We start from the raw sequence: 23218 nt of genomic DNA on the forward strand, positions 1-23218 counted from the left end.
ACCCATGGCCACGGACAAGAGGGTGCGCTTCCAGGAGGACCCTGCCTGCTCCGACCAGGACACCCAGGTAAAGACGGAGCAGCGCTGCCGGATGTGGCGGCTGTCCGGGCCCAGCGGTGGGGGGCAGCGGGAGGTGTCGGGGGGCAGTGGGGGGTGTTGGGGGCCTGCGGTGGGACCTTCACCGGGTCCCACCCCCTGCCAGCATGGAGAAGCAGGAGCAGCCGGGGCCGCTGGGATGCCAGGGTGGCCCCAGCGCCTTGCAGCAGAGTTGCCGGGGGGACACATGGAATCACAGAAACATGGAATGTGTGGGCTTGAGAAGGGACCTTGAACGGTCGTCTGGTCCAAGCCCCACCATGGAGAAGGCTGTGGGTGAGGGCAAGGCCAAGGACTCGGAAACGGGGCCAGACGGGAGCATTGGGGATTATGTCTGGTTGGACTCGATGATCTCAAAGGTCCTTTCCAACCCTGAAGATTCTATGATTCCATGATTCCTGCTGCCACGGGCAGGAGCTCCCTGGCAGAGCCCAGAGCCCGCATGTGGCCGGGCAACCTCGGGGCCGTGCAGGGCGGGACGGTGCCTGTGGCAGGGCTGCTGCCGGCTGCGGCACATAGGGGGCTGCGGTGTGGGGCAGGGAGCTGCTCCCGTCTCACACTGCTCCTGTGGGTACTTGCAGAGCTGCTGCAAGGAGTCGGAGCTTGAGACAAGTGCGGAGAGAGCCCGGCTGGAGGAGCGGAGAGGTGAGTGGCCCCGGCACCGAGCACCCGGCAAACGGCCAACACCCCACGGCAGCCCTGAGCCGGGGCTGTGCCGGGGGCTGCCGGCTGCTCACTCTGTCTCCTCCCTCCGCAGACTCTGCACCAGCAGATGAAGGAGCAGAGCCCTGGCTGACACTGGAGGAGCGGTGAGTGTGGGCAAGACCCCCAGATCCTGCCCCACACCCTCACCCCGTGCCCTGCCTGCGCTGGGCAGCCCTGCCTGCCGGCCCAGGAGGGGGTGCAGCCCGCGGGTCCCCTTCTCTCCTCCTCTGCAGGGTGAAGCCAGAGACGACAAAGCGCAAACGTATGCTCCTGCAGGGCTCCATTCCCTCCCTCCACACCCTCAATCGCGTGGGAAGTGACGGATCCCTGTACCCCCGGACGCTGCCTGGTCCCCAGGGCACCCCAGAGGAGCTGCTGGCAGGGACCGAGGAAGAGTGGGTCCCTGCGCACGGGAGGGACGGGGAAGAGCAGCCCCGAGACATGCAGCTGCCTCCCAGCAGCCTCCCAGACAGGCAGACTTTCAAGGCCTGGAAGAAAAAAACATTCTGGCGCTCCGAAGGCACGGAGAGGGAGCGCGGGCAGGCGTCCCCGGGGCTGTGGCCGGCAGGACGGTGCCTGCAGCGGGGCTGTGCCCGGCTGTGGGGCTGCCTGAAGGGCTGGTGGAAGCGCCGCTGCCGGCTCCCCTGCTTCAGCCAGGCCTGCAAGCGGTGGCAGCGCTAGGCCCAGAAGAGAAAGCGTTCCCCGGAGGGCGTGGGGCCGGGACCCGCCCCGGCCTTCCCCCCGTCTGAAATGTGGCAGAAATAAACGTTTTTCTCTACCCCTGGTGCTGTGGTTCATCCTCCCAGCCTGCAGCTGGGGCAGCGACCCCCTCAGCGCCCGACCCAGTGGGGCGCGCTGGCACCCACCAAAGTGGGGGGTGGGGGTGGGTTGTACCCCAGTGGGTGTGCTGGGGCCTGGGGAGCTGGGTGGGCTGGAGAACGGGGCCAGCAGGAACCTCCTGAAGGTCAGCAAGGGCCAAGTCCTGCCCCTGGGGAGGAACAAGGCCCGGCACCAGCCCAGAGAAGGTGCTGCTGGGCACCGTCATGAGCAATCCACTGCAGAACGGCCTTCAACACGGCCTCGTCTTCTTTCACGTGGAGCTCAGCCTTTTCCAGGCCATTAAGGCTTCCTCTGATCTCAAGCAAAGCCTGAACACCCCCAGCCCCCTCAGCCGCTCCTCACCAGACTCGTGCTCCAGACCCCTCACCAGCTCCGTTGCCCTTCTCTGGACTCGCTCCAGCCCCTCCATGTCTTTTTTGTGGTGAGGGGCCCAGAACTGGACACAGCCCTCCAGGTGGGGCCTCACCGCTGCCCAGTACAGGTCACCATCACTGCCCCAGTCCCGCTGGCCACACCATTGCTGATACAGGCCAGGACGCTATTCGCCTTTTTGGCCACATGGGCACACTGCTGGCTCATATTCAGCAGCTTTTTCACCAGGCAGCTCTCCAGCCACTCTTCCCCCCCAGCCTGTCGCGTTCATGGCGCTGTTGTGACCCCAGCGCTTGGCCTTGTTGAACCTCACACCACTGGCCCATCGATCCAGCCTGTGCAGATGCCTCTGCAGAGCCCTCCTTGTGGCCAGGCAGGAAGGCAGATGCCACCCTCTGCGGCCACTGTGCTCTGGAAGAGCCTGGGGGGCAGCCCCTGGTTACCCAAGGCAGGTGGGCACCCTCCCTGCGGTGTGCTGGCTCTGTGGGGCACTGGGGTGGGGACTGTCCCCCCTTCCCCCCAGGGTGAGGAACAGCCCCTCTGAAGCCCACTCTTGGCACGTGCCACACCTGGAAGATATTCTGCAGCACCTTGCTGAATCTGGAGGCAGGACAGCTGAGCACCAACCTCTCCAGCGTGGTGTCTATGGCTTTGGGGATCTGCAAGGAAGACAAAGAGTTGTGCCATTGGCTCCTGCTGTCCCTCTCACGCCCAGGAGACGGATCTGAACTCCCCACAGTGCCCTGGAGAGACCCAAGGGCAGAGAATCTGCTGCGTGCAGAGCAGCCCGCGGCACTGGATGTGCCCGGGCCCACAGGAAGGGGACAAAGGGATGAGGGTGGGAAAGTGCCGCAGGTGACGCGCTTCACTCGGCGAGAGCAGCACTGACACATGTACGGATATTAAAGAGGGATTTCACAAAGTCTGACAGTCAGTGCAACAAGTGTTTTAACAAGATTGGATGGCAAGGCACCCTTGGTTATTTACTGCACAGAGGACAGGGTCAGACAGAGCTGTCAGGGAGACCCTGAGAGGTTCCGAAAGGGCCCCCTTTCTTTCTAAACTCCTTCTCAGAGAGGAGTCTGAGTGCAGCTGGATCCCATAGAATCACAGAATCAGAGGGTTGGAAGGGACCTCTGGAGATGATCCAGTCCAACCCCCTGCCAGAGCAGGGTCACCCAGAGCAGGTGGCACGGGAACGCGCCCAGGCGGGTTTGGGATGTCTCCAGAGACGGAGACTCCACCACCTCTCTGGGCAACCTGAGCCAGGGCTCTGCCACCCTCCAAGTCAAGAAGTTCCTCCTCACGTTGAGGTGGAACTTCCCATGCTCGAGTTTGTGCCCATTACCTCTTGTCCTGTCGCTGGGCACCACTGAGAAGAGCCTGGCCCCATCCTCCTGACATCCACCCTCCTGCCCCCCCAGCTGTCCCTTGCTGTCTGTGCTGCGGCGTAGGAGCTGCGTCCCCTCTGCTCTCTCCCTCCTTGGGAGAGGCTGTGCTGGGGCCAGCTCCCAGCCCTGAGCAGCCCCGGTCTTCGGGCAGCTTCATGCCCACCCCCCATGGGAGCCCTGCTGCCGGCGTGCCGTGCCGGGAAAACGTGATGCTGGTGTCGAGCAGGGTGCGCTCGCTGGCCCCAGCCCTGCCCACACCGACAGGGCCCCTCACTCACCCACCTGCAGCGGCTGGACCCTGCACGCCTCGTGGGGCTGAGGTGGAGAGCCCCGTCCTCATAGAATCATAGAACGGTAAGAGTTGGGAGGGACCTTAAAGACCATCCAGTGCCACCCCCTGCCCTCGGCAGGGACACCTCCCACCAGACCAGGTTGCCCCAAGCCCCCTCCAACCTGGCCTTGAACCCTCCAGGGATGGGGCAGCCACAGCTTCTCTGGGCAACCTGGGCCAGGGGCTCACCGCCCTCACAGGGAGGAATTTCCTCCTAATATCTAACCTAAATCTCCCCTCTTCCAGTGTGAAGCCATCACCCCTTGTCCTATCACTACATGCCCTTGTAAAAAGTCCCTCCCCATCTCTCCTGGAGCCCCTTTAGGGACTGGAAGGGGCTCCGAGGTCTCCCCGGAGCCCTCTCTTCTCCAGGCTGAACCCCCCCAGCTCTCTCAGCCTGTCCTCACAGCAGAGGGGCTCCAGCCCTCCCAGCATCTCCGGGGCCTCCTCTGCACCCATTCCAACAACCTGGAGAAACGCACCAAACCCCAATTCCCTTTCCAAGGGAGAAATACTTAAATCCAGTAAGCTGCCTGCCGGGAAGGATGATGCTGGCCCAGCTGCTACTGGTTTGACACTTTTCCCCTGACGGTAGGATGGACAACCTGAGAACCCGACAGAAGAGCAGTTATAGAATGGACTAACACGCCGTGTCTGCCCGTGGTCCGCAGGCCAACAAAAGCAGCAGGCTAGGCTGCTGTGCTACCCATGTTAGGTCCTACGAAGTGTCAAAATACGTCATTTTCATACGTAGGAACCAAATAAAAGGGCATGACAGAAATGGCTACTGGCAGAAAATGGCAGGATATTACCATTAAACAGATTTAATGTACAGGTGGGTTGAGCCATTCATGATACTCATAGCAATCAGGCCGCAGTAATTAAGAAAACCGTGTTCAATTTCCAGCGCTGAATTTTGTGTCTGGCCAAAGATGAATGAATTTGCTCTCTGCGAGAGGTGGGGATTGCGAGGGCATTTCAAATCAGTGACCGTAGGCGGGTTCAGGTGGTTGTGCCTTAGGAGGGCGAGCGATGAGCCTCCGTCCCTGGAAGGCAGACAGAAGCCAGAGGAAAATCCTGGAAAGCACAAACACCATCATCTACCTCACAAGAACCACCCATTTGCACAGCTGCACATACAGTTTTTTGTTGGGTTTTTGTTTTTCTGGGTTTGTTTTTTTTTTTTTAGAAGAAAACTAACATGAGTGTAGCTGCATAGTCTTGCCTCACTGGTACAAATATAACATAATCCCTCAAATTCCTTTTTCCGCCGCTTATGCTTGAGAATCAAAACAGAACAGAGGCCTCAGCAAATCTGTGCATCACAGAAACATCAAAAAAAATGCCTCGTACTTTGGCAGTTAGTAAGACTAACTATATTAAAATATAGTACTTAATTGCTGTGTAGTTAAACAGCTTTTGGCCATCTGCCAGGTAACTTTCCGTCGTCTATTCTGTCATATCCAAACAGGAGAAGTATTTTGAGTCTGTTAAAGGGACAACCTTAGGAAAAATACTTTTTTTCTTTTTTTTTTCCCCTCCTGTTCATTGCAAAGACGTGACACAATCGCCTTGGAAGACACAAGCCAGCCACGCGGCTTGCAAGCCTCTCCTGTCGATTGCTTTCGCGTTCCGTTTTTTGAGGTTTGGTAAAAGGTATCGAAACACCACCCAAAATCAGCAACCGATGAGGATGGCCGAGGGGACACTGTTTCGTTGAGGTCACCAGCTCCCCGCAGGCCTTGTAAAAGTTGTTTCAAAACCTAAACTTTGGGCCCGTCTTGGTCCGACAGTATCCCTTGAAACAAAAGGAACATTTCACTATTCGATATGATGTGTTAAAATGACCAGACACATTCACATAATTCGTCTATCAGCCACTTACATTACACTTCATGCAGTATTACAGGAATAAGAGACTGATATAAAAGCCATCTGAAGATGCAGTGTCACAGTGAGAGAGTGCAACGTGCCTCAGGACATGGAAGCTTTGATCTGTGGGTCTTCAATCAACCAATTTATCAATAAAAAAGGAAAAAAAACCAACAAACCTTCAGCAGTACGCTTTCAGAGGGGGAGGCTATGGCATGGTTTCCAGCATAGCAAAAACGTGCACCGCGAAACACATCTAATTTCAACCGGTTTGTGAAGTTTTACAATTTAGAAAGAACAAACCCAGGTCTTCTTCCTGTCCCAACAAAGGTGAATCTGACTACCAAGAACAAGAGGAGGTTTCTCAAAGGCACAGCCTCGACAGATAACCACTGTTACAAAGCAAACAATACAAGTTCATTTTTCTGTGCCACCGAATAATTAGGAGAATATGCTAAAGGACTTTCCATTATCTTTTTTTTTTAATTTAAATTTTTTTTTTTAGTGGGGAACCTCTACTGATTCAACTTCTTTTGTGAGCAGCATGTATACAACACACCTACAGCAAACAAAATAACCCAGTACTGAGAAGCTAGTAATTTTTTATAACAAATCATTCCTCGAAAAGCTGAGTGGTTTAAGCTGCGAAGCGACTCTGCTGTGAGAAAGGAAGTCCGAGGATCCTGAGAGTACAATTTTGCTGCTGGTTGGTAACCGAATGAAAAAATAGTGCATTTCACCAAAGACAAACCTAGTAGAATTTAGCTATGCTGCTGCCTTGATACCAGAGGTGTATGCTATAAAAGAACCAGTAAAAAAATCTTGTAAATCACACACTTATATTTAATATATTGAAACAAAATAGTTAAGAATGCAAGAACTGTATACAGATTAAAAAAATATTTTTTAAACCATCTGATCTTAAAAATAGACAATAGTAGTGAAGCTTAAAATACAACCACTCGCATTAAAATGTTTCAAGCGATACCACCTTGGTGTGTCCTGTTCCATCAAACGGCCATTATGATAATGCGTCAGTCGTTAAAAAGGTTGTGTTGGTTGGAGTCACTTTTTCACAATCCAAATCTACAACAGTTTTCCCTTTGATGGAAGAGCCCGAGCATTCCTGGTGCACACTTTCCCGCCTCTCTGAAAGTTTAGAAGTGGATCGAGCCATCGAACCACTTTGGCTTCCATTGGTTTGAGAGCAGACGTTATTAACTTTAGTAGTTTTATTTTTGTGGTGGTTGTTGTAGACTTTATATTTCATGAGGAGGATGAAGATGAAAACAAGAACCGAAGCCACAATGATACCCCCGATAATGATGATCATGGTTCCTCCAAGAAACTGCGCATGAAGGGATCGGCACTGTTTGTATTCTTCCTGGGTCGTGAACTGCACACATCCGATCACTCTGGTTGCGGTCAAAGATGTCAATCCATCATCATAAACAGCAAGAACACAGAGGTCGTACTCACGTCCTGCAACCAGATCAGTCAAGAAGAAGGATTTACTAGCAGCTGGAATCATCCTGGAAGAGAAAATAAGTACAGTAAACGTCCACGTTGATCGAGCCTAAGGAGAGATCTTTTGACTATCGATGCCACCGTAAGGAAACTAACAGAGCAGAAGATGAAGATGGCAACTGGAGCAAGCAGCAGAAAGCTGGCATTCCCTAGGTTACTCGGTAGGGATGGAAGATACAGATTTTAGCAATGACAATACCTTTACCGTTTCAAACAGACACGGTCTAGAATGCACACGCTTACCAATGGCCAGCGGAGAAGTCACTATCGTTGAGCTATTGTTTTGATCTGCATTATCTTAAATTTCCACAGTTTCCGCAGAAAAGGGCATAACAAGCCCTGAGCAGAATGGAATACAGTCAGCCCTTCAAAAAAAACATAAAGGAACTGAAGCGACGTACTTAAGGACTTAGGTGGCAGAAAAGGATGAAATTCAACACTTAAAAATGTATTTTGGTAATTTTACACCCACAGGAAGCACATTTTGAAGATCAAGGGAAAAGGGTGAATTCAAACCTTTGGTTCACAGATTAACCTTATTTCCATCTTCTAACAGCTCAGTGATGCTCAGTGTCTTGTAAGCAGGTGACCAGTAGGAGCAATCAGAGCAAAGTATATGCACCTGCAACTACGTGGTGTCTTTTGTAGCCCAAGAACAGCACGTGCGGACTTCCTTACCTTGATGCAACCCCAATATTGAGACCGTTTGAATTCCTTGCCTTGATGCAACCCTGACACTGAGATTGTTCAACGTCAATTCCAAATATTCCTTTACCACAAAGCAGCATTTGTACTAAACCAACGGATGAGAAGGATCCCAAAAGAAGAGCTATATGCGCTGTTACAAGTTCCCTCAGACCCCAGTCATGACCGTAGGAATCACAGTATCTCATTGGAGACCAGCTCTCCTTACGCTTGGCTCGGATTCCTCACTGGAGTAAAGGAGCACTGCTGCAGAGGACTCGGTGAAATGACATCCATTTATAGTGGGTGGGAATGTGGCGTTCTCCTGGCCACAAAGGTGGCGGTGGAGAAGACTAACCAGTGGAGAAGACTAACCACTTGTCATACAGTCTCTTCCGAGTAGTCATCCACGGGACTAGGGACCACACAATGCTTAGAGGGGAAAGAAGGAAGAGCCACACCTTCAAAAGAACATTCTCCGAATGCGTGGCTGCTACCACTTCATTTATAACAACTGAATTTCTGTGACTATGAAAAAATAAACACTCCCTTGTCGATGTACCTGCACCATCACAGAGTCACAGAAACACTAAAGGAAGAGACCCTCCAGAGATCTCTAGCCCGGCTTCCCGCACAGAGCAGGACTGTCACAAACAGCAGATCAGGTCAACCACACTTCTGCCTAGCCAACACCTGACAACCTTCCATGAGCTCTCCAGGCATGATTCCAGCACTAAACTACCCTCCTAGTAGCCATTTTTCCCCTAATGTCCAATTCGAATTCACCAAACCGCTGACAACCATTGCCCCAGCTTTAGTTTATAACAGCAGCTTCACGACCTCCATAGAATGCTGCTGGGTTTTAAGGCTAATGAGATCTTTACTGCAGGAAAAACAGGGTTTGAGGGGAATCACAGAATGGTTTGAGTTGGAAGGGACCTTAAAGACCACCCAGTTCCAACCCCCTGCCCTGGGCAGGGACACCTCCCACCAGACCAGGTTGCTCCAAGCCCCCTCCAACCTGGCCTTGAACCCCTCCAGGGATGGGGCAGCCACAGCTTCCCTCCTAATATCTTGCCTAAATCTCCCCTCTTTCAGTTCGAAGCCATTCCCCCTCGTCCCATGGCTCCCCTCCCTGCTCCAGAGTCCCTCCCCATCTCTCCCGGAGCCCCTTTAGGGACTGGAAGGGGCTCCGAGGTCTCCCCGGAGCCTTCTCTTCTCCAGGCTGAACCCCCCCAGCTCTCTCAGCCTGTCCCCACAGCAGAGGGGCTCCAGCCCTCCCAGCATCTCCGGGGCCTCCTCCGGCCCCGCTCCCACAGCTCCGTGTCCTTCTGCTGTTGGTGCCCCAGCGCTGGAGGCAGCACTGCGGGGGGGTCTCACAGAGCGGAGCAGAGGGGCGGAATCCCCCCCCTCGCCCTGCTGCCCACGCTGCTGGGGATGCAGCCCGGGATGGGGGGGGCTTTCTGGGCTGCCAGCGCACGTTGTCGGCTCGTGTGGAGCTTCTCACCCACCAACACCCCCAAGTCCTTCTCCTCAGGGCTGCTCTCCAGCCGTTCTCCTCCCAGCCTGGATTTGTGCTTGGGGTTGCCATGACCCAGGTGCAGGACCCTGCACTTGGCCTGGTTGAACTTCACGAGGTTCGCACAGACCCACCTCTCCAGCCTGTCCAGGCCCCTCTGGATGGCATCCCCTCCCTCCAGCGTGCCGACCACACCACTACTACCACGAGAACTACCACAAGAATCTACACAGAAATTCCTTTGTCGCATTGAAACACCCAAACAACCCCTAGCGTGTACGTAGTGAGAAATTTAATCTAACATCAATGGAGGAGGAAACGCGGAAAGCTAGCAACTTCTTCAGACCAGCAGAACAAATCCTTGAAATTGCTCATGGCCACCGTCACTCCTTCAGAGGGCAGGCAATGCAGAATGAGGTCTCCCAGCTGCAAGCATTAACAACAGACTCATCCCTTTCTGGAAGCATTCCTTTATGGAACAAGCATTTTGTCGTGACTGTTGCTTTACAGTTATACATCTCCTATTCCGGCTGACCACCGAATCCTCTAAATACGTCGTGCTCCTTGCTTATTCCTTTCTTCAACAAATTTATCTCAGTGATGTTGTGATGTAACATTACGCCACGTCAAAGAAAACACCAAGGCTGTGTTGTCTCATTGGACCAGGCCTCCATAAAGCAGTTCATCCATCCTTTGCTTTTTCAGGTGCAATTTTTGGTAGTGTGCAGCCAGTGATTGTCCCACACTCCCCGAGGGAAGGTGGCCCTCAATGCTCAGCTGGCAGATGCGGCTGGTGCTTCGCAGAGCACTGCTCAGCTTGACATTCACCTTCCCAAATCATATGCCATTATCAATTATCAGACAGATACCTAATTAAACAGGACAAGAGAACCCTGTGGCTCAGGCTGGACTGCATTCCTCCCTCAGTCCAAACACCGAGTTACGCCGAAACTAAGCGGATGATTCTTGCTTGTGATACAAAGGGACGCGACTGAGAAGGTGGGAGAATTTATTTGCCTTCCTTCAACACTAAAAGGCTCTGAAATCAGTCATGCCTCCCAGAAAAATACTGCTGGCGACCACATCTAACCATGGCACAGAGCCCAAAATTGCTTGACATCAACAAAACTGTCACCGAACCCCGGGGTTGCAAAAAATTAAGGGGTGCCATGGATAAGCTCTGCAGAAGGTGGCACTGTTCAGAAGACCAGCTAAGCAACAGAAGGAGAAAGGAAAAACCATACAGAAAGCATCTTTCTAGTCCGCCCATCTGTGAGAGGGAGGTGTAATTGCAAAAATTATGCAAAGTACTGTTTTCTAGCTTAAAGTCCGTATTATTTGCCTTCTTCAGCAGCCTTTGAGGCTCACTTTCCTTCTTGCGACTTTCTGCATTGCATCACTGTCGGGATTATTCAACGGAGAGTTCGGTATTGAAATCTGACTAATTACCGTGGAAAGCTGTGTAGAGCGTGCGCTGCATTACAGCGCGCCCAGCTATTGCTGAAATACTCTTATAGTTACTGTCATCAAAAAGAGGAGGTTCCAAATGAAGGCCTTTCTGATCTCCTGTGCAAATCATCTGTACCAATGTTCAAGAAGACCAAACATCTATTGGATTTCCACCAGCTTTTCTGGTAACACAAGGCTGTTTTCCACGCCGTGAATAAGGAGAAGCGTATAGTCTTGACAAGGTAAAAGAGCAGGTTTCTTCACACTGGCTAAGCAGTTATTCACAGACACGTCTCCCGGGAAAGGTAGCTATTTTGGCACATTTAGGAAGTTTCAAGGAAACCTCGACAAATGAGTAAGGACAGCTCACAACCGAGCAGGCAATCTGCCTACAGCCATGTAGTTAACCTCTGCGTGTTACCTCGGTTATGCCTGCAGAACATTTCCTTCTGCCGTAAAATACAGTCTTCCCTGTACCCTATTTACTTTATTTCCGTAATGCTATAAATGAACGAATAGCGGTCATTCATCGTTCTACCAGAACCCACAGACTACGGTTTAGAGCGTGGCGTCTTCAGAAGAAACATCTCCGTTAGCACTTAGTTTGACCTCATAGCAGTTTAAGCACCACTGACGAGACTGTAGGTTTGTTACGGAACGTATTCAGGACGCCGCATGATCCTTGACAACCCCAGTGACTGGGATTTAGGGGCACCGTGATCCTAAGCGGGGTAAAGCTTATCAACCTCCCCGTGGAATCATTCCACCTCCAAGTCAGAGCTTGCAGCAATCAAAGCCATTTACTTAAATAATTAGTTTGCATGAAAGACATTTCACAATAGCGACACAGAAACCAAAAAACGATGTCTGCCAGGAGACTCTCAGATCCCCGGGGATGCAAAAACCTTTTACTTGGCTATTCTTTTGGAGGGTTTGGGTCTTTTTTTTAATTCGTCAAGAAAAGTCATAATTTTATTTCACAATAACTACTCATCGGTCTTTTCTCAAAACCCCCTTCATTTACACCAGAGTTTCATCAGGACTAGCTTCCTATTACCTACAAAAGCTGCTGAAACTGTGGCTTTTAGACACAATTCTGGCAAATCACTTTTTGTAGCTGAAATTCTGCTACCTTTTCTCTTACCTCTCTAACGTTACAGGGTCTGCGTACGCTTGGTGCTGGCCCACAAGCACCATCTTTCAAAGGGATCAGCAGCAGAACGGTATCTTTGAACGATTTAAATGAGTTAACATAACTGGTTTAGGAGCGCGAACATCTGTAAACCCTAATCCGTGCCAGCGTTTCCCCTGCCGTCTGCAGTCAGCCAGTAGCAAGTAAAGCCCTTTGGTGAAAGCTCAACTGTGAAATCCGCTCACGAAACTTCTGACAAAACATCGTCTTGTTGAGACTGGAAGTATTTCCTAGCAACGTCGTCAACAACAAAATAAACCCAGCAGCCCGAACCGGAGCTGGAGTCTTTTGTTTGGGGTCTAATTGGTAACGATGCTGCCTGTCAGAAAATGTCGTACTGTGGCCAGACTGCCTCAAATTAATCACTTTTCCTCTGGCCGACCCCTCTGCCCCCAGTCCAATGCCACCATTTCAAAGGTTCGATACGCAGAACTTCTTTTCTGCTGTTCGGGTGGGAGGGGAGGGGGGAAGGTAAAGGAAGGGATGGGAAGTTTGTGGTTTTGGAGGGACCCCAGCGACAGGAGGTCTTTTTGAACCGATTCTGTCAACAAACTCCTGAGCACCCAGACTACTCAGCTGATGAAAGGGATCAAAAAGCAACTGGTATAGAGTCGGGGTTTTTTCACAGAAACACTCAACGACACTCAAATACAATCTATGACATCTGTGGAGGGAAAAACAACAACAACAAAGACCATTCTAAGACGGCACAAAACCCAGACCGTTACCGAACCCAGGCTACTGGCTGCATTTTTCCAAATAATTATTTTCACATAGTTGATGCGACAGTCTGGAAATGAAATGACCACGCACCCGAAGATACGGACAGTTATGAAGCATTGATGGCGAGTTTCTTATTTATAGAGCTTTCACGCAAATCAAGCCAAAATTTTCGATAGAGGCAACAACAGCAATTGATTCTTATTCATAGTGTGACAAATGATTTAATCGCAAACAGGATTCCAATTAGAATTTATAATTTATTAAAGGAATAAAGGCAAGCAAACAGCGCTGGGTGTGCCGGGAGTCTCTGCCCAACCAAGACACACACCTTACAGACCCCATTTTTGGTTTATATCTCCTATAGTAATACATATTCATAACTGCCTCTAAAATGGTTGGCCCTTGCCAAAAATGGGTGTATCCCCCCTCTTACAGGTCACTATGCAGAAAACAACAGGACCGGTTTAAGTTGGTATTCTAGAATGTTCGCCAGGTGGCTCCTGCAAAACACAGACACGACACACACCGTCTCGTCTGCGGCCAGACAGACAAAACAATCAAAGGTCACACTTCACCCTGTGGCCCTAACACTGTTCCACACTGACACGAATCAGTTAAGCACATTTCACATAGTATTTTAAAAAAACCCCCATACATCTGTATCAACACTACAAAAAGAAACAGGAATGTTGGTGGGTGAGAAGCTCCACACGAGCCGACAACGTGCGCTGGCAGCCCAGAAAGCCCCCCCCCATCCCGGGCTGCATCCCCAGCAGCGTGGGCAGCAGGGCGAGGGGGGGGATTCCGCCCCTCTGCTCCGCTCTGTGAGACCCCCCCGCAGTGCTGCCTCCAGCGCTGGGGCACCAACAGCAGAAGGACACGGAGCTGTGGGAGCGGGGCCGGAGGAGGCCCCGGAGATGCTGGGAGGGCTGGAGCCCCTCTGCTGTGGGGACAGGCTGAGAGAGCTGGGGGGGTTCAGCCTGGAGAAGAGAAGGCTCCGGGGAGACCTCGGAGCCCCTTCCAGTCCCTAAAGGGGCTCCGGGAGAGATGGGGAGGGACTCTGGAGCAGGGAGGGGAGCCATGGACGAGGGGGAATGGCTTCGAACTGAAAGAGGGGAGATTTGGGCGAGAGATCAGGAGGAAATGCCTTCCTGTGAGGGCGGTGAGCCCCTGGCCCAGGTTGCCCAGAGAAGCTGTGGCTGCCCCATCCCTGGAGGGGTTCAAGGCCAGGTTGGAGGGGGCTTGGAGCAACCTGGTCTGGTGGGAGGTGTCCCTGCCCAGGGCAGGGGGTTGGAACTGGATGGTCTTTAAGGTCCCTTCCAAGCTAAACCATTAAATGAGTCTATGTTTTCTTCCTCCAACATGAGCACAGTGTCTTAAATATTTGGGAAACAAATGCAACAAAATGCATCGTGCAACAACTACCACCCATCATTTGCATTTGCAAGGTATTATTTTTTCCAAACCATGCTCCAGCCACAATCGGTGTGCAAGTAAGAGGTTACACTGGGCAGCCTCTTTAACAAAGATCACGGGGGCGTGGGAAGGAGGGGAATGACAATGGAGAAGTGACCTCTGAGGTCTGAGGAATCCAGCTTTGTAAGGGCAATCCCGATTAACTCAGCATAAAGTCAGCTATGAGAATGGAGGGCTTTTCCCCATAAAGGGAAACCTGAAGAAGAGGTTTCCAAGGAGAAACTTCCTGAAGAAGCTTGGAAACTGCCGTCACAACTGCTGCACTGCAAGGTAAGGAAAAAAGCTACCAAAATTAAAGCCAAAGAGTGATAAGTCATGCAATCCCCTGTATTTACAGATGTCAGATGGCTCCCTTATTTCTGGACTTCCATTGGTATGTCCTCCTTTTTGAGGAATGACTGCTGGCTAGGTGAAGAAACGCAAACGTGACCATTTGTCCAAGATTTCCTCCTGACAAACAGCCACCGTTCCTCTGCAGACTTGCTGGACAGCCACGGCAATCCCGACACACTCCAAAATCACGACAGTCACTGCACACCCACGCGGCAACTCCACCGGTTGAGATGCACGTCGTCCCACCTGCCAACCCGAGTCCATCCATACAGCGCACGAACAGGGTCCGGTGTGTCGAGGGCGCCCAGAAAGGAAACACAAAGTCTTACGGCACGTGCCTGATCGATAACGAGCTACAAAAACCTCTCTCAAACCTCACCGTTCGAAATCTAGCGTGGTCCTGAGGCTTTCCATTGCGCTGCGCTGGACTAATTTAAGAATTTTTGAGCAGACGTAGCGTGGCTGATTCCAACTGCCTTTCACGCAACAGATGTAATCATTGCTATATTGATCTGGCAATATATCACCTTTTCCCCAAGAGTGACAGCTCTGCCCTTTAAACAACGGTACTTTGTACTCCGTATTAAAAGCAGTCTGCCTCTCAATTTCTCAGTTTTTCTCTCAACAGAGGAAACAAGGACGTTATTATCAGCAGTTTTATGCAATGTATAGTCTCTCAATTATCTATAGAGAAGCATCACTATTAAATACTCATCTTCCAATTTATAGCATGTAGTTGCAGCTAATTAAAGTTAGCTATCACTAGCTATGAAAGATTGAATTCAATGCTTAGGAGACTATTGCCTTTGATGTTACGAGATCCAGCTTCTAATTGACGAGGACATCAGTCAGATTGTTATGAAGCATTAGTAATCTGCTGCTGCTTCTGTCAACTGCGGTACAAATTGAAGTTTACCCAGCCTAGTTCGGAAATACAGAATCACTTTCTTCTTTCTTTTGTTCTTTCTTTTAATTTGTTGGCTGTTTGAGGAAGTGCCGGCAGACAAAACCAGGAGCACCCGCAGTTCCCTTCAGGGCATTTTGAGCATCAGTTCCTGCCCCGCTTCTCTCTTGCACACCAAGGGAGGCTACAAGAGAAAAGTGGCCCAGGGTCCGGTGGAGATGAGCCTTTTAACAATAAATAATAATTAACACAAGCAGTCGTTTTCATCAAGAGGCACATGAACGATATCAGCATACAGAAGAGGTGCATTTTCTTCTATAAGTACACACGAACATGCGTGCGCACCATGAGGAAGCACCAATAAAATAGCGTGGCTTCTCTCCCAGATTAATTATTGCTTTCTAAAGCTTGTATAATACTCGCCGCTACTATTTTAGTATCCAAAAGTCAGTTCTGCTGCTGTCTCTTGCCCAAGACTAGTACTAGAAACCTGGGCAGGACACCTGAGCAACAACAGTTAAACTAAAATTATAGCCTTGTGAAGTCCGAATTGCACAGGAACCGTAATCAGCATCAAGACTGCAAGTTGTTTAAAGAATACAGCTCCATTTCTATCTCAGAGAAGGAAAAGCTGCACAAAGTGGCTGTTACGATTCTTGATTCCCTCTATACGTGGCTGTAGAGCAACGGTTCCCGACCTTTCTTCTGAAAGCAAACGAGGCTCTTACTTTCAATATTGATGCCTTCCCCAGGTTGCTGCCTGCACCTTAATTTACTGATTCTGGATTGTTGCTACTCGTCTTGCCAGATGCTTCGCTCTGATGCAATTTGCTTTCTCCATAACCAACGCCTGCCTTCGGTTTTCCTCACCGTTCTTCACCCCTGCGCCAGGAGACAAGCCAGTAGGACAGTTTCTATTGAACGAAGGAGAGGATTTAAGCGACTCACCCAGGACAACACAGTAACCAGCGGCGCCAGAAGCACCACTCCTATTTTCCTTTCCCTGCTCGCCACTGGGAAAACCGCTGCGTGGCTACGTGTTGTCAATCTCCCAAACGGGAACGACAAGGAGCAATTTTGGTGCCCTTAGGTGCAAGCGTACGCAGGCGGAGTAACCACGTGCAGGGCACGTACGTTATTCTCACATGCACGAACGGATAATTTGATTGCAGTCCAAAGGGAAAATTAGGAAGAATATCATCTCCCTCGCTTTACTTCCACAGGCTCCTAGCACAGACACTGATGAACGCACACTTATCGACAAATACCTACCCAGGGGGAGAAGGAAATGGAAAGGTGAGGAGAAGTAAAGCAGTCAAGGGAGCAAGTTAAATTCTCAAGATAACGCAACGTTGCCATAGCAACCGCTCTTCCCGCGGTACCGCTCCACTTGATGGAAGCGGCAGGTTTCTGATGCATCCTTCATACTTTTTTTCCAGGCAACGAGCTTATGGCCTGCCAGAAATAAATTACGCGGCGTGCTCTAGGCGGAAGGGAGATTTTCACCTTCTGTAAAACTCCTTTGGCAGGGCTGAAGCACTGCCGCTGCTGGGCACGCTGCTACACCCCGATTTACATCTTCATGTGACAACAGACCGGCTCCGCGAAACGGATGTTCATGTACCTTACCAGAAACACGGAGTCTGAGAGGGGTCCTAACCACGCAAAGGGTCAGCAAACGAATACGGGGACTCCTGTTTCTCCAGCGCACGTTAATGTGGTCAACTTAAAGCACTCCAGCATTTATAGCGTAACCTGAAGTACCAGTTGTTCAGATAACCGCAAATGCCAAACGGCTGCCCCATTACCATTCCTCTCACTTAGCACAAAACTTCCTTTAAGGATCTATATTTGACGATTACTCTCTGTGGGAACTGAACGAGAATGTATGAATTTTCATCTTTGAGAGGCCCATTATACTACGGTCTATTACATTGCAGTATTTGAAATCGCTGCTCTGTGATTTGAAGCACCGAGAATTTCACCGTTTCGTAACTAACCTGAGCCTCTCGGATAACAGGAACGTGGGCTGAGAAAGGGGCACGGAAACACAGTTTTCTTCCCCATTTCTTCTTTAGGAACAAGGCGGAATTCAGCCCTACAGATTTATTAACGAGCTACCGCGCCAGTCACTCATTTCTAAAGACTTTGGAAAGTTTAAAACTCATTGGGAATGAATTGCTGCAATTGTAAGAAGGCTGCCAGCTCAGCTGACAGCCGTCGTGGCCAAGGATGAAAATTCCCATTAAAGAACTCTCCTGTACCACCGGCTGTGCCTGCGATGCACCCACTGGCTCTACCTGCTTTTCACTTTGCTCACTTCACTTTACTTTCTAGTGGGAGAATTGAAGAAAATCCCCTTAGAAACCCCAGTCACAGCTACCGAGGCATCTCTGCTTCACATTTCCCTTTCTTTTGCTACTTTGCAGTTCTTTCAAACAGCAATGTCACAAATGTTCTCACAGCTGACAATTAAATGAGGCTTCATCTTCCTGCCAGCTCCTCACCATCCCTTGACAGATACCAACAAGGCATCCTCCCACCCCCTCTTCAGAGACCCTTGCTTACCCTCACTGAGTCCTCCTGCTTCCTTTCTAGCTCGTAGCCATGACAACGGGAGGATGGGCGGCAATCCCAAGCACAAATCCAGGCTGGGAGGAGAACAGCTGGAGAGCAGCCCTGAGGAGAAGGACTTGGGGGTGTTGGTGGGTGAGAAGCTCCACACGAGCCGACAACGTGCGCTGGCAGCCCAGAAAGCCCCCCCCATCCCGGGCTGCATCCCCAGCAGCGTGGGCAGCAGGGCGAGGGGGGGGATTCCGCCCCTCTGCTCCGCTCTGTGAGACCCCCCCGCAGTGCTGCCTCCAGCGCTGGGGCACCAACAGCAGAAGGACACGGAGCTGTGGGAGCGGGGCCGGAGGAGGCCCCGGAGATGCTGGGAGGGCTGGAGCCCCTCTGCTGTGGGGACAGGCTGAGAGAGCTGGGGGGGTTCAGCCTGGAGAAGAGAAGGCTCCGGGGAGACCTCGGAGCCCCTTCCAGTCCCTAAAGGGGCTCCAGGAGAGATGGGGAGGGACTCTGGAGCAGGGAGGGGAGCCATGGATGAGGGGGAATGGCTTCGAACTGAAAGAGGGGAGATTTGGGCGAGAGATCAGGAGGAAATGCCTTCCTGTGAGGGTGGTGAGCCCCTGGCCCAGGTTGCCCAGAGAAGCTGTGGCTGCCCCATCCCTGGAGGGGTTCAAGGCCAGGTTGGAGGGGGCTTGGAGCAACCTGGGCTGGTGGGAGGTGTCCCTGCCCAGGGCCGGGGGTTGGAACTGGGTGGTCTTTAAGGTGCCCTCCAACCCAAACTGTTCTACGATTCGATGATCCTTCCTCGAAGGGACTCTGGGGACGGGCATTTTAATGTGAGACTTCTGAAAATCCCAAGTGACTGTAAAATCCTCACACACTTTTCATATTGAGTTGCCTTTTTTTACAAGACTTTGAAATAGGAATCCCAGCAGAAGAACTATCCTGCATTCCTTTCCTGAGGGGACTGCTAACCCCAAACTTTAGGGGATATTTCTGAAGCTATTATATGTCTTTCTCCTTTCGCTTACTCCACTCCAAACTTTACTGCAACCAGTGGAATTACATTAGAAAAAACATTATCGGCTCAGTTTAGAGAAGTTACCATCCTTACGAAGTGCACAACTATGAAATATTAAATCTGAATCAAATGCTAGCTCCCACGTTAAAGTAATTCTGCCCCTCCATATCCCTTCCACCCCCAGTTAATCACAAACAAAAGCCTATAAAAGAAAGGCAGATAATCAGAAACTCCACCACCCCTGCACGGGAGAGCAGCTCTAAACTTAATCTCCATGTCGTCCACTGAGACTTAATATCAAGTAGTTATTCCCAAGTAAATTTTACCAAATAAACTCCAGCGGACAAACACGAAATCCATACAAAATACAGAAACCTGGAACTTTTTGTGCCGTCTCCAATTCACGCCAGTGAGTTTTGTCCCCGTGACACCACAAAAGTGGAGAAAAGGCAGAATGCAGCTACTAACACGGGCTGAAGGTTTGCCATAACACGGTAAGGCCGTGACCACACAGGCAGAATGTTGCTTTGGGCGTCTCACAGCTTTGGGTATCTTGGTTTTTTCTCTCTCTTTTTTTAAGTAATTTAGTAATTTTTAAGTAAATTTTTAAGTAAAATAGTTACACTTAATCAGCATAAAATGTAACTAAAATCTCCATCTCAATTTCCTTAAATGTTAACAACTAAGAGACCGCTCATCAGCTTCGCTTGCTCCATTAAACTGGACTATGAAACTTAATTATGTCCGTAAAGAGTTTAGAGATCCTCAAGAGGCGGCACAGAAGCAGATGTATTATTAGTTTTAATAGCGTAACTCCTCAACAATGGGAGTTTAACGAGCAAAGTCTAAGGCAGCCATTGACTCCTCGTCCCCTCATTGATAGTTACTGCTTGCCAGATAGCTCTCGTTGCACAGAACGCATCAAACTGTGCTATCCTTTTTCCTGACTTCCACTACCTACTTCACGCAGGGATGAGCATGGGTATGGGAGCGGCGTTACCTGTACACTAGTATGTCGTCGGCAGAACTGTTGTACTGAATCTGGTACATTCGAATCCCGGGGAGGTGGTGCTGAGAAGGCCACTGGATAAGAGCAGAGGACGATGTCAGCTCAGCAACCACGACCGCCTTCTCCTGCTGAGCCTTCGTTTCGTTCGGAAAGCTTGACTTGGCAGATATGAGAATATCCGAGGGGCCAGGCTCCGCGTCTTTGTCGCAGTTGGTGCTGTTAGCCAGGTTAGGGTAGGGGGGTAACGAGGAGTTCGACTGGTGCCGTCGACTCTCCCGCAGCATTTGATGCTATGCAGGTAAACGTGCCCTTGTCAGTCAAAGACGTAACCAAAATATCCAGAGTACCATTCTCATAAGAAATCGTCCTAGAAGTGTTAGAGACCAGCTTCCCATCGGGCGAGATCCAGCGAACATAGGGATCTGGATCGCCAACAGCTTTGCACTTCAAAGAGACGCTTTGGCCTTCTGTCACTGTTAGTTTTGGGGTTCGGTGTGTTATCATCGGAGGTTCACAGACAAATTCCTCCTCTTTAATAGACCAAAAGTATTTGCCCATCAGTTCTGGTGGAGAGGCGCAGGTTTCTAGATCGTCTTCTCTGGTAAGACGTCTCAGCCACACGAGTTCGCAGTTGCAGTGCAAAGGATTCCCGCCGAAGCTAAGCACCAGGGACGACAGTGGAGATCCTTTAGACTTGGCGTACACGGGTATTCTGGAAAACAAAGGATCAGGGGGGATCTTTTTCAACTTGTTGGAGGTCATGTCTAGGCGGGCAAGTTTGTGAAGGTTGGAGAAGATTCCCTCTGGCACAAACTCAATGAGATTATGATCCAAACTGACCGTATTGACATTAGAAAGTTTGGCAATTGTTTCCCAAGGAACGTTAACGAGGTTGTTGTAGGACAGATCCAGGTCTTCAATTGTTTCTATAAAGTCATCCAATGACCCCGGAGAGATATAGTTTAATTGATTGTTACTAAGTATTAAATGCCGAAGATTAATTAAACCTTTGAAATGATCTTCGTTGATGTAAGTCAGTCTATTACTATCCAAGTGTAAGGCGTGAAGGCCTTTAAGATCAAAAAATGCATAAGGCATGATTTGACTTATTGTATTCCTCGATAGTGTCAAATGAATTAGATTAGTCATGTTTGCAAAATCTTTTCTCCTAAGTGTAGTGATAAAGTTATCCATTAACCTTAGTTCTGCTGTTCTCCTGTCAATACTGGGGGGCACAAAGAGAAGCCCCGTCTTCGTGCAGAGAATCGTGAAGGATGGAGACAGGTTTTGACACATGCATCTTTTGGGACACATCATGGCCTTCACAGCTGTGCTAATAACCAGTAGATAGACAACCAGCCTTTCCATCGTAAGAAAAATAACAGACCTAAAGAGGGGGAAAAAAGAAGAAATCCATGTAAATATATTTTAATCGGGCATTAGAAATAGATTTACATTGAAGTTTTCATCGTAAGGCCACCTGTGCAAACTGGAAACAACTTCCGAGGCAATAAGGGAGTTATCTGCTAATATTAACTTGGGTGTTTTTAGAGCTAAGAGTTTCTAGTTCTGTGCTACTTTGGCTCCACTCTCCTCCTGACGGCAACGCGTTAGATTGACTGTGAGGCAACAGTCCATCACAACTGCTGCTCCGGGATGCGCTGACAGGTTTATCTCCCTACTAGCAGCTCTTCACAACCAACAGTGTTGACAGTTGTACTTTCATAGGTGGGACAAAGTCAGACGCGAAGCCGATACTTGGTGAGAGGAACGTGAGGGGAAAAAGCAAATACGAGATTTTTTTTTAGGTTAAAAGTGCCATCTACAGAACTCTATGCAGATCCGATGGCTTGCTTGGGCTAGAACCTCATTTCAACCTCACTTCATTACTTTGTGATTATGTTCCCCTCACTTTTTTGCTGTTCTAGATGATTTTAGCTTACCCCTCAAGCTCGTCTGTGCCCCTCCTCAGCCTCACCTATACCAAGCAGCGAGCTTTTTGCAGAAATGCATGTTTTAAGGTCAAGGTGGGTTGTTTTTGGTTTTTTTACCAGGAGGTGGCAGGGGTCTAAAACTTCTACAGCAAATAAGAAGGAGAGACACCTTCAAAGGCATTTCTGAAAAGCAAGGCTATGTTCAGTCAGAGAAGCAGGTACATATTTTTTTTCTGTGCAGCACAGGTAGCAGCTTTAGAAAAATAAATTTCATAATTGCACATGGGTTTGGCCAATGAAATTATCTCTGTGAAATCTTGTGGACGCCAGGTTATTTCCCATTGTATCCGAAGTGCTTGCCTGCTATACCAAAGGTAGATTTTCATTTCTACTTCACCTCCAGCTGGTTGGAAAATTGCTAAGCATGAAGCGTGGTGACTCAAGCAACCACAAAGACTGAAACTCCCAATCTGCCACGTAAAGGACTCAAACCGCACGTTTCGGGCGAGCGTCCTGGTACAACCCAATTCCAAATTCCAGCTGGCAAATCCTACTCCACAAAAAGGGTGGTGATCTTTCTGCAAAGGAGCGCATGTAGTTTTACTTCACCTATAAGCTCTAGCACGCTAGAGATCACAGCTTTTTTCGTTTCACGTGACAATTCCTTCACCTAGTGCGTAAAAGCAGTGTAAAAATAACCAACTACTGCCTCTGAGAACAAGAAGTGCCAGGTAAGACGTGGTCCTCGGTTTAGCACAAAGTTGGGGACAACAGCGTAATCTGCTGAGCCAGCTATCTCTAAAAGAGACTGCCAAAACCTTTGATTAAAAGGGCACAATTTGCCAGAAGTCAACATATTCTTACGGTATGTTTGTTTGTGGTTTTTTGTTTTGCTTCGTTTTGGGGTTGGGTTTTTTTTGGTTTGTTTTGTTTTACTTTTGTGGTTTCCCTGAGCTAGAGCTCCTTTACTGCTTTCCCCCTCCACTCAGCACCAGTGAGGCCCCACCTCGAGGGCTGTGTCCAGTTCTGGGCCCCTCACCACAAAAAAGACATGGAGGGGCTGGAGCGAGTCCAGAGAAGGGCAACGGAGCTGGTGAGGGGTCTGGAGCACGAGTCTGGTGAGGAGCGGCTGAGGGGGCTGGGGGTGTTCAGCCTGGAGAAGAGGAGGTCGAGGGGAGACCTTCTCGCTCTCCACAGCTCCCTGAAAGGAGGGGGTAGCCAGGGGGTGTCGGTCTCTTCTCCCAGGGAAGAGGCAATAGGACAAGAGGAAACAGCCTC

The 23218-nt window shown here is 50.1% G+C and overlaps 1 protein-coding gene across 1 annotated transcript in view; it reads right to left on the minus strand.

Annotated features, from left to right (window-relative positions):
* Positions 1-4543: 4543 nt before the first annotated feature.
* LOC128901743 (leucine-rich repeat and fibronectin type III domain-containing protein 1-like protein) overlaps positions 4544-23218 on the minus strand; it is a 56854-nt gene continuing 38179 nt past the window's right edge. The window contains 3 exon segments of the mRNA XM_054183894.1: positions 4544-7139; positions 19998-20239; positions 20241-21393. Coding sequence (XP_054039869.1) covers positions 6629-7139; positions 19998-20239; positions 20241-21374 — 1887 coding nt within the window. The 5' untranslated portion in view covers positions 21375-21393 and the 3' untranslated portion in view covers positions 4544-6628.

The sequence above is a fragment of the Rissa tridactyla genome, chromosome 27 (genome assembly GCF_028500815.1).
Source record: "Rissa tridactyla isolate bRisTri1 chromosome 27, bRisTri1.patW.cur.20221130, whole genome shotgun sequence".
NCBI classification, from domain to species: Eukaryota; Metazoa; Chordata; class Aves; order Charadriiformes; family Laridae; genus Rissa; species Rissa tridactyla.